Below are 11,755 nucleotides of genomic sequence, written 5' to 3'. Positions count from 1 at the left end.
GGACAGGGCTGTCATGCCTACAGCAGGGTGTGGGACAGGTTGGGACTGAGGGTTTCTGGTGGGGAGATATAAGGAAGCCCTTAGGGTGTCTTTGTTCTGGGAGTTCCATCTGTTGTTCTCTGATCTTCGTGATCATGAGCTTCTGGATATCTATGATTTCAAGTGTCTTGCCATGAACTGAAATACTTAGAACAAGTCCAGTGCAATATTGTTCTCGAATTAGTCCCTCGGTTGTAACTGTATGTGGCTTCCCCTACAAGACTTCAAAGATTATGAATGCTGATAATGAGCTTAATTAGAGTCCTGTGATTTTTATGGCCTCAGTAGCATTGCCTTTGGTTGTCCCTGGTGTGAGGGAGATCAGAAGTTGCAATCCATCAATCTGTTGCAGGACTGAAGTGGAGGTTTGTGAACCATTTGCAAGATTGAGGTCTGGTATTTTCACAATGGTGTTGCATCTTCTGAAGAAGACTCTTTTTCTTCTTCACTAGTTTCCTCAGGGGAATTTTAAGGATTACCAGACAATTCTTTTATTTCTGCTTCAGAAGATAAGATCATTGGTGCTTCCTGTACCGATGGGTGTTGGTGGTGGGCTTGACAGTTTAAAGATGTTGTTATCTCTGTACTGTCTCTTTTTATTCTGATCTGTCATGAAACTGTGAGGAGGGTGCCACAATTCTGTCACTACTTCTGTTCTTTCGTTTTGAAACCTGGATACTCAGTGTGGCCAGGATTACTATTGCTCAGCTGGCTATTTCTACTTCCTTAATAAAGTATCAGCATAGCAGCAATATTGGAAAAGTGCCTTTCTGCATGTTAATAATAGTTTGTTAATATGAATACTTAAACTGAGATAGTAGTCTACTGTTGTTTCAGACACTTATCTTGACTACAAAATAAAAACACACATTAAAAGCAGTGGTTCCTAATCTGTGAGCTGTATCCTGCTTTTGCTGGACTCAGAGTACAGGAAATGTGCTAAAACCCAGCTAACTGCTAACCATTATAAAATGCAGGACTCAAATTGGCTTCTTTGGAGCACAGCAGAAAAGGTGTATGAGATTGCCTTTTTTTCTTTTCCTGGAGAAGACCTCCACCTCTTCCTGGTTGAGCTGGTATTAATTATGCTTGCTTCCTTAGAGTCTACCCCTGCTTAGACTCTTCCTTCCTGGGCTGTCCTCCTTCTTTGAAATCTTTGGAACAGGCCACATTGTTTTTCAGTGCCATTCTTAGGTCTTCAGTGAAGTAAGTTTGTGTTCTCTGTTCAATTCCATTATTTTTTGATAGATATGTTCTTCTCCAGTTTGGTGGTTATAACGGAGTAGCATTATGATGCAGAATCATTTCAATCCTGTAAGAGGTGCATGCAGATGCTTGTATGTGCTATAGAAAGGCATTAAATTTTCATGCTACTCTACAAAATGTAGAAAAATAGGTTTCAAATAATAAGGAAATTCTCTCAGGTTAGCTATAAGAGCTACTATACAAAAACACTGCAATAAAATGCATTCATTTAATATAACTCAGAAAAATCATATAGTGTGGTGTGGGAATTTATCATCCCTTGGTTGATAAGGAAGGAGTACGAACAGATTTCCTATGAAGTGCTTTGTTTTGTAAGTCACAGGTAAAACTAAAGAGAATAAAGATAATATGTTGCACTACAATAATTAGGAAAAGCTGTTTATGAATAGGTGAAGTCACACAGAGTTTAGCTTCTCTGGTTTCTTAATTTGGGTGTGGTTTAATTAAATGGTCTTGAGGATTTTGGAAACAACTGCTTTGTGTTTAACTGGGGAAATCCATTTTCTCTCTGAGCAGCCAATAATAACAGCACAATTGCAGAGTCCCATTTCCCAAAACACTGACTGGAAATACTGCCCTGTGGTAGATGCTTTCTGCATCAGCTAGTTAATGCTCCTCAGTCCACAGGGCTTTAGTCCTCTCTGGCACAGCTGGTATGTATAGTTTCAGACTGCTACATTTATCTGGAATCTCTGGCTTCCTAACCTAAGAATCCGGGATCAAATTTTGATTCAGCAGAAGCAAAGTAAGTGTCTGCTGTCCTAACACTACCAATAACAAGCATGAATAAGTAGGGAAATAATTAGTAGGTAAAGATTGTTTGTGATTAAGTCAAAATGATGTATTTTTGAGTTGCCAATCAGAGTTTTACAATTCACACATTTGCCATTTGCATGACATTATCTGGTGTTCATGCATCTTCTTCAGAATATGCCTGATCTTCAGACCATCCCCCAAAACCTGGGAAAACCTTGGATTGAATAGTCTGATTATTCTGTTATATTTGTGGTTTGATGTCCTGAAACACCTTATTGCATGTGCTGGAAGACATCTTAGCCTGTGTGAGTGCCTGCCCTTGTCCAGCTCACTATGAGCAATTTTGGCCATGTTGATTCAAGCATTTGTCAACAAAGCACTGTTTTTAGTGTGTTGTTACACACCATAAATCTATGCCACTTCCTTGGAGGGATCCTAACTTCATTTGAAAAGTTGTGTACTCCGGTGTCAAGGTTCAGTGTTTCTGCACGTTGATGATTATTTGAATAGGACAGCAACAGTAACTGCTGCTGCTGGTCAAGTTTGGGGAGCTGCAGGGCTCCTGTTGCTTGCAGGCTCTGAACCTGATGAAAAAATTAAATGTAGAAGAAAAGAGAAGGGACATGGGTGTTTACAATATTGATAAAACAATAGGTTAATGCAGTCTCCTGGTTTTGTTTGGGTTTTTTTTTGTCTGGCACATGTGCCGTTTGGAAAGGAAAGGCCAGTGGTCAGGAAATGCTTGTGGCAAGATTGTGTGTGTTTTCCACACCCAGAGGCCAAGAGAAAGTCTTTTTCTCCTCCTGCTTGTCACGTGCATTTATTCTGGTAATGATTTACTCTGGGCAAAGTATGTTGCTCATAACTTAGCGAATATAAAAGACTAATCTCGACGATTTACAAAGGTAATGGGGTGTAGCTGGATTTGACTGTGCCCATGTCTACAAAGTTCTTTATGTTTTCAAATTGTAAGGTTTAAAGATCATGTTCCTAAGTGATTGTAAAAATAGATGCAGCTGAAAGCCAGAGAAATATGAGTCCTCTGCTGATCTAACCCACCTGCCTGGTCAGGCCATTTGGGCTTTCCATTGCACTTCACAGTTTCTGTTGCCGGGACAAAGTTTAGAAGGCAACATTGGTGGAAGTGTGGTTGTCACGACAGATCTTCTTACAACAAGAAGTTTTGCAATTTCTTTTCTTCCTTCCTCTGTTTCCTCCTTTCTGACTCTTTCTGATGCTTTTCTTTTTCCTCCCCATTTTCCCTGTTCTGCCTGTGTGCACAGGATGGAGTTAAAGATCTCCTGCAGTGGAGGAAGGAGCTGCTCTTCCCTGTGGTGCTAAAAGGAGTTATCTAAAAAGAGGCTTCCCAACATGTTCATGCAACAGCATGTTGGTGATAAACAGGCTGCTGATCTGGTGTGGTCAAAGTTTGTCTCACTACTAGTAAGGTAGGAGGATAAGAATTGTAAATCCTGCAGGTCAACTTGATGCTGAATTACTTGTCCTTGCATTTTTCTATGAAAATACACAGTGCACTTTGCCTCTTCCCATTCCAGCTGCCTTACAAGCACTGAAGAGAAAAAAGAGATATGAGAAACAGTTGAGTCAAATTGATGGAACACTTTCAACCATTGAGTTCCAGAGAGAGGCATTGGAAAATTCTCACACTAACACAGAAGTGCTCAAGAATATGGGTTATGCTGCACAAGCCATGAAAAAAGTACATCAAAATATGTAAGTGCTTTCTAACAGCTTTCAAGTTGAGATAACTAATTACTTTCAAACTATTCCATCACTACAGATTGTTGCATCAAGTTAGACAATTTGTACTTTTTTTTTTTTTTTGCTCAGACATCTGATGTCAGATTAGTTCTGTACTGTAATACTTGGCAGAAAAATATCTTTTCTTAACAACAAGTCTAGAAGGAAGTCACTTCACTAGTGACATGTGTGTGGTACTTGTTTTTCTTTTTTTTAGTCTATCTTGGCAGTGGAGACTGGCCTCTGCCCTTGGTTTGTCCAAAAGAAGATTCAGTTGTAGAAAATAAGTGGACCCTTTTCCTCAGAGTCCATAAGCTGGACTGTAGGCTTCGAAGTACTGATTAGAATTGAATAAAAAACACTACATGGACAAAAAAATTACCCTATTTTAATGTCATATATTGTTTTAAGGGGTGTTTTCCTGGCTGAATAAACAGAGCTAAATGAGAAAGGTTGTTCTGGGAGAAGTAAACAGGAACTGAAACAATGCTGAAGTTAACAATAAGGGGAAACCTTTACATGGGGTACAGTTCTGTTAAATTCCCCCCAATTCTGGTGAAAGCTTAACATCAAAAAAGATTCATAAAATCATAGAATAGTTGGGGTTCGAAGGGACCTTTAAAGGTCATCTAGTCCAAACACCCTTCAGTGAACAGGGACATCAGCTAGACCAGGTTGCCTGGAGTCCATCAAACCTGACCTTGAATGTTTCCAAGGCTGGGGCATCCACCACCTCTGCACACCTCTCTGGGCAGCTCGTTCCAGTATTTCACCACCCTCATTCTAATAAAAACTCTTCCTTATTTCTAATCTAAATCAAACCTCTTTTAGTTTAAAACAATCACCCTTTGTCCTATTGCAACAGGCCTTGCAAAAATGTTTATCCTCCTCTTTCTTAAAAACCCCTTAAAGGGGGTTTATAAGGCCCTGAAAGGCCTGCAAAGGCTCTGACCTGGGGGGATCTGCCCTGTGGGTGTGACTGTTGGCTGGCAGAGGTGTGAGGAGCACAGAGGGAGAGATGCAAACTGCTGCAGTTTGACTTTTGTTATAATCCCAAAGTGGAAGATGTTGGACTGGCTGAAGTACATAAAAGTGTAGGTGAGGAAAATTATTTCCCGTGAGTTCTGCTGTTTATATAGCCATGGACATGAAAAGAAAATAAGGTCTTTTCCAAGTGAGTCTCTTCTCTAGGATTTGAATGATATTTCTTTAAAAAAATGTTTCCATGTTATCTTGCCAGGGACCTGAACAAAATTGACGATTTGATGCAAGATATCACCGAACAGCAAGATGTTGCCCAGGAAATTTCAGATGCTATCTCAAACCGAGCAACCTTTGGCGATGAGTTTGATGAGGTTAGTACTTCAGGCTTGTGAGTTTTAGTTGTTGAATGACTCCATAGTTATTTTGTTGCACAGTGGTTTGTCTCAAAAGGTGTGGATGTGAAATTCCTTGGTTCTAACTTACGCTATCTAGGACAATTGTAATGTAAAAAAATTAACATATAGAATATATATGAAATAAAACCTGTGTTTAAAATAAATTAATATATATATGAATTTTAAGAAAAGCAATTTTTAATTCCAGCTCTTGTAGTTATTATTGTCATTTGACCCATGGAAGGAGGAGGTCACTAAAACATGTAATTTTTGCTGCTCCAAGTGGACACTGGAACATATAATTTTTTGTGCTCCAAATAGACATCTGTTTGACTAAGTGCATGTTCCTGTGCCAAGAACTGTTCACAATTCTGAATATTTGGATCATTTTTTTAAGGTTCTTTTTGGTGCTTGAAGATGCAGGTCCTTTCCCTGTTTTCCAGACTTGCTGCAGAAGTAGATCCATTAGGTAGAAGTAATTCGGTTGGAGGCAATAAGGTTTCTTCCTTGAGCTCTTCTCTTCTGAAACCTCACAAGTCATTTAGGACCTTCTGAGAATTTGTTGCAGTTGCTTTCATCGAGTGCCACTGGACTTGATTTTCCATATCTAAGCAGGATGTTACTTATTTCTGATTCAGTCATGGCTGGAGACTCAAGGATCAAAGATACTCAAAATTCTTGTGATCCATGGATTGCAGAGCTGGGGATCAGGCTCAGTATCACAACCAGTTTGGTTTTAGTTTTCAATTTTGTTTTAGAATGACCAAGCACTAGGAGGGATTATTTTAAGAATGTCCTCAAGAATCAAATGATACTCTCCCCACCTAATTTGTTCCTATGTGCCCAAATGGACAACAAAGAAAAAGATAAATGCTATATCGTACATATTTGCTTGACTGGGAGAAATGGAGGGTTTCATTCAACAGTTATAATTTGTTGAGAATAGAAATGTTTCTTTGTATTTTGTTCCTATTACCTGCTTTTCTGTTTTTCTACTTTGAATGTAAATAGATTGGTCAAGAAACATTTAGTCAATACTGGCACAAGGAATGGGATTTGGCCTGTTTAAACTGGGCTTCAAACAACTGAAAAACATGCTGCCATCCCAAACAGCTGCACAGTCTAAACTTCATAAGCATGTTGTAGATTTACGTGGAAGTTCCTAAGAGGTACTAGTCTAAGCTGATGCTCATAGTTCCTGTTCTGGGACATAAGGCAGTGTCATATGAGGCATCATTGTACCAGCAGCTGCTTTTGCATAGGAGCCTAATACTTACAGCACTTGGGCAGTAACTGGGAAACCTAGTTTGCAGGCCACTGCAGCCTAAGAGTGCTAGAATCAATGAATTAATTGCTGGGTTATGAGGTGATTTGTGTTGGAGGATGATGTTTAATTTAATTTTTTTGAAGGATGTTTTGACTACACACTTGGCTGGATTTTCTTTTAACTTGTGTGCCATGGGTACAAGGAGATCATGGAAAAATGTAGCTTCTATTGCACCAGATAGGCACAGTAACATAAGGGTTCTTCCTCCCTGGGTTGATATAGTGTATGTTATGAAGAATGCAGAAAAGCTATGTCCTGCCTGAATAGGATGCTCACTGGGAGGGATGATCTGAATGAAACTGGAGCCCTGTTTCTGATCATCAAATGTGAAATTCACACAGTCCAGTGGTCAAAGCCTGAAACTGCAAGTTCCCATGGTATCTTGCCCCTGCTTTTGTTTTGTTCCAGGTTCAAGAGAAAAAAGGAGATTGTTGTAGTTATTGCAATGATACACAACTTACTTGCAGAGCAATTCCTGAGTTGTGGGGTATAGTACATAAATTCATGCTTGTGGATGAATAGAACTTGAATTTCCCACTTTGAGAGCAAATGTTCTAGCCGTTACATTATTCTGTTAAAGGTGTAGGGCTCATGATCATGGTTTTCCTTACCTGTTTTTTGTTGTTCTTTTTTTTTTTTTTTTTGTTAGAGAGCTAGTTGTGTCTGACACTACCTCTTAATTGTTTACTTGTTTAGCAGAGGTTGGTAGGGACTAATGTGGTGTGGGAGAGGGTTAGATTACCATCTAGATGTTTTCAGAAATACCTTTTTCCATTGACTTTATAACAGCTTGGACACTAACTTTTTAAGAAGCTTGTATTCACAGCACTGACCAAGACACTTAAAGGACAGGCACATTTGCACCTCAACTAAATGCCTGTGTTAGGACCCCAATTTGCACATTTCCTTGAGAGATCAGCTGTGAATTGGACATCATCAGGTGTAGACCCGATGCTGAAATTTTTAGATCATGTCTCAGGATTTGCACTGTGAATTAGGCCAGGTAGGCAAAGTGCAGCCCTTTTTTACCTTAAATTATAAAACCATGAGAAGGTAAATCTAGGTAGGAAGGCCTGTCGTGTCTGTGTAACTATCATTTTAACTTCCACTTTGGTGATAAACAAAGTATAAATATGTAGGCAAAGCCCACTTCAATATCTAGTAGATCTTATTTTGCTACAGACACTTTTCTCCATTGTTTCTTTTTAGACCTCTTCCCTATTGTTTCTTTTATAAACCATTTTACCAATGTGGCAAAGGTCCATTTTTCTACAAATATGTAACATTTAACTTCCTTTTTTGGAAACTCCAGACAAGGAATAAGCTTTTCTTATGTTTAAAAAAAAAAAAGTCTGCAGTGTTTTTATTTTAAGTATTATTCTAGTGGATGAGATCATCTATCCAAGTCAGCTTCTGCAGCTAAAAGCCCAAGAGTGTTGCATGCTTCAAGAGTGAATAGCAGGACCCAGGAGGATGTCTCTGATTCCAGTGCTCCTTTGAAATTATATATCATCCTGGACTTGTGTGATAGGTCTGAAAAATAATGTTTAGTGACAGTCTACCTTATAACCAGTGGAAGCTGTTTGCTTTTTAAAATGGGAGAAATGGCACATTAAAACTTGAATCCATTGAAGGGTACAGGCTCTAGATTTGCAACAAACCTGAGGACAGCAGAGAGACTTTTTTTCCCCGCTGTGTTTACTTTTTTGACAAGTACTGTACTGCTGTCAGTTTTGTTTCTAATTTTATTCCTTGTCCTGTTTCTAACTGCCATTTTCATTCTTTCAGCATTCAATTAAGGTTTATTGTTATTGCCTACATTGAGTAAAAATTGTACTTTTAATATGCTGGGCTTGATACTTTTTTTCAGCTGTAAATTGTTTTTTTCTGTAGTGCTTTGCCTCATGGTGGTTAAATGTGCTTTTGCCTGTGATCACTGTCAGGACAATGAGTTTGTAAATAATGTTTTCCTTAAATTTAGGATGAGTTGATGGCAGAATTAGAAGAACTGGAGCAAGAAGAACTGAACAAGGGAATGAGAGATGTCAGGTTGCCAAGTGTTCCGTCCACATCGCTGCCTTCTGGCCCTGGTAAACTGCCTCCTTGCCATTTTACATTTCTCATGATTAAGCCATGCTGTGAGAAGGGGGAGAGGAAGAGTTTCAGAGATTTATTTAACTCTGTTTTAACTTTTAAAGTGCTATAAAATCCTTTTCCTATTTTTGTATCTGTTTAACAGAAAAAGCAGAGTGTAGTTTTGTTTTGATCTATAAAAGCATTTAGGACCAAATTCTCTGTAGATTTAGGGAGATAAACTCGGTGAACTTGACCTTGCAGATATACCAATGAATGTCCTACTGAAATGTAGTGATATCATTGAGGAATGGGGAGATTTTTTTTCTTTTTGGCAAATAAATCCTTAGTCTCTTTTAATTAGAGTCTGACCTAGATTCAAAATGTTTGCGTCACAAAGATCCAGCTTTGTAGGGCAGTGGCTTGATATTTGCCACTGGTATTTTAATTAGAAATGAAGGAGGCAGCAGGAAGTGCACATTTAAAGAAGTATTTTCATTCCTTTGCTTTTTTTCTGCTGAACAGGCTTATTCCTGGTATTAAGCTGTTGTCTTATTTTTCTGTAGTTCTGCCCTGTTCATTTTGAATTAAGCCAAAGGCATTTAACTTTTCCCACACCTATCACCGTGTCCCTGTTGTCCTCTATCAGCTGAAAGACTTGCTGTGTACTGATGCTAGTAAAAGAACATAAATATTTGATGGTAAGGGTGGCTCACATGTGATGCAGGTTGTTTACGGTGTGTTCTGCTGCAGAACAGGTTACATAGACCAGTTCGGCTCAGAGACTCTTGCATGTGTTTTGGCAGATGGCACTTAAATTCTAAGCAGCAATTTAAAATGTTCAAACTGGGATTGTGGCCTTATCTACTGAAGTCAATTGCAGAACGTCTAGTAAAAAAAAAAAGTAAAAAAAATATGGCTTTAGAAACAGTGCAAATTGCAGTCTGGCCGTTTATGGCTTCTTCATTGCCTTCCCAATCCAGCTGTGCCAGCTGACATTTTATTAAACACACACCATCTCCATGTGCATCTCAGTATCTTAATTTTCTCCTTCATCTGTCTCTATGGCTACTTCTGGCAAAATGAGCTGGTTACAGTTATATAGTTTAAGACCTTGCAAAACTGGCTGATCTTTTCTGACAATCAGTGCTTACTGTTACACAGCAACAGCAAAATCAGAACAGTTAATGGATCTGTAAATGCTTCTAATTGGAGATGCATGTTACCCTCCTGACTTTGAAGATGAAGAAATTGCGATGGAGCAAGACAGAGTGACCTTCCCCAGTCACACAGTGAGCCAGTGGCACTTGCAGATTAGGGACTGGACCCATGGCCTGCCATGTCCTTTTCCCACCCTTAGTCCCTGAAGGTGGTAGTTGCAGCACCAGTAGGACGGTGGCTCCTGGCCATGGAGCTGCCACAGGCTGGAGCCAGCTGTCTGCTCCAAGTGTGCACACCAGGGTATTGCCCCCAGTAACAGTGTCCACTGATGTTTGGAGGGATGCCAATCCTGACATGCACAGCCCACAGATGGAGACAGCCTGAGGTTGACTGTAGAGCATCTAGTTTGTAGGTCAGCGAATGAAGACAATTTGAGGTTTTAGCACAGTGAATGAAGATGATGTGATAGATTTGGGTACAAAGGGAGACACTGTGTGTGGGACCTGATACAGAGCTAGGGATTGCTGTTGCTGTGAATGCAGGAGTTAACTGATGTCACCTGAGACAAGTAAGTTTAGGAATTCCTTTCTCCCTTTTGATAAATGACACCTTCCATTAAAATGGGGTGAGTCCATTTGGAGTCTGGACTTGCATATGCAGAACCTTTCAGCACTGTTTGGAAAGGTTGGATCTGCAGCTGGAAGGGTCACTCATGCCTGTTTACATGGTGGTGAGAGAACTGGCAGTGTTCTTGTGGGCGCTTTCTGCCTGTGACAGCTTTTAGATATTCAGTGTATTTTCTGTGGGAGTCTTTCAGTAGGAATTACATCAGACCTATGTTGTTAACCTCAGGGCTCTATGTGAGATAATGGTGGGGCAAAATAGCTGCATCTCTCATGAGCTTCATTCCCACATTCTCCATGTTCAGCTTGCTGCTCAGTAAATCGATCTGAGATCTTCAAACTGAAAAGCACTAATCAAGCCCTCATGGTAACAGATAAAATGGTTCTGACTGTTACATTAGTTGATGGTAATTGTCTCTTTCTCTGCAGCATCGACCAGGAGGAGAGCGGAGGATGAAGATGAGATGAAGCAGCTGGCTGCCTGGGCTTCATAAGAGCACAGACTTGATAACACTGAACATTATAGTGCAGATGTAAAGAGCTGTGATGCTGTTTTATTACTGCAATGATTTAGTGTGGTTGCATTTCATACAGGCTGGTTTTTTATAGCCAATTTTGCTAAGAATAGTGTTATTGCTATATTACAAAACCTGTTTGAAAACAAGTAAACAAAAAAATGCAATAGTTGTTGAAACCTCCGAGCATCACATTTTTTTCAGCCTCAGAGATTTGTTTTGTTATTGGTATCAATTTTTATTAGGTACAATCTTACTGTATCTGCTGGTTTGTAAAACCTGTGTGCCTCACTTATGCACAGAGCTGGATTCACTGTTGAAATGAGAAAGTTAAGTAAGTCATCAGGGGCCTATACTAAAGGGTTATTTGGTTCAGACTATTTGAATATTAGCAAAATAGTTTTTTACATGTCCTGACTTGCAAGTTCCTTTGAGTCTAAGAGCTAATAGCTATTCATTTGGGCATGAAGATTTAAACAGTCTGCCTGGAGCAACTTATGGTGTCCTAGATACTAAGATGAGAGAGGCTCTTCTGTAGGCTTTTTGAAGTGGGATAGGTTATTTGTTTTGTTTTCACTTTGGCCAGAATATCCCATGCACTTCTCTAAGTCAACTTGAATTGTATTTTGAACTATTTCTAAGTTACAGAATTATAGTGATTGAGGAAAACTAAATGTCCATTTTATAGATCCCTGCTAAACAAAACTTAGTTTCACTAACCCTGGCAAAAGTCCAGAATAGATTTGACCTTCCTGTGTTCTCCACCTTGTCTTTCTGGGGTTAGTCTTTACTTTGCATGGAAATACTTGTCCTCAAAGGGATTACCAACACATTTTTAATTATACTTTTAATTTC

General features: G+C 39.4%; 1 protein-coding gene across 1 annotated transcript; it reads left to right on the top strand.

Annotated features, from left to right (window-relative positions):
* Positions 1–3,617: 3,617 nt before the first annotated feature.
* Positions 3,618–10,879, top strand: CHMP4C (charged multivesicular body protein 4C; the record flags this gene model as incomplete). The annotated part of the gene is made up of 4 exons (XM_009074815.1): positions 3,618–3,795; positions 5,063–5,177; positions 8,510–8,618; positions 10,815–10,879. Coding segments are annotated over 4 exons (467 nt in total), but the record flags the coding sequence as incomplete, so codon positions are not given.
* Between the last annotated feature and the right edge of the window lie 876 nt (positions 10,880–11,755).

Source organism: Acanthisitta chloris, unplaced genomic scaffold (assembly GCF_000695815.1).
Source record: "Acanthisitta chloris isolate BGI_N310 unplaced genomic scaffold, ASM69581v1 scaffold10215, whole genome shotgun sequence".
NCBI lineage: Eukaryota > Metazoa > Chordata > Aves > Passeriformes > Acanthisittidae > Acanthisitta > Acanthisitta chloris.
This window is presented reverse-complemented; position numbering and strand designations above follow the sequence as displayed.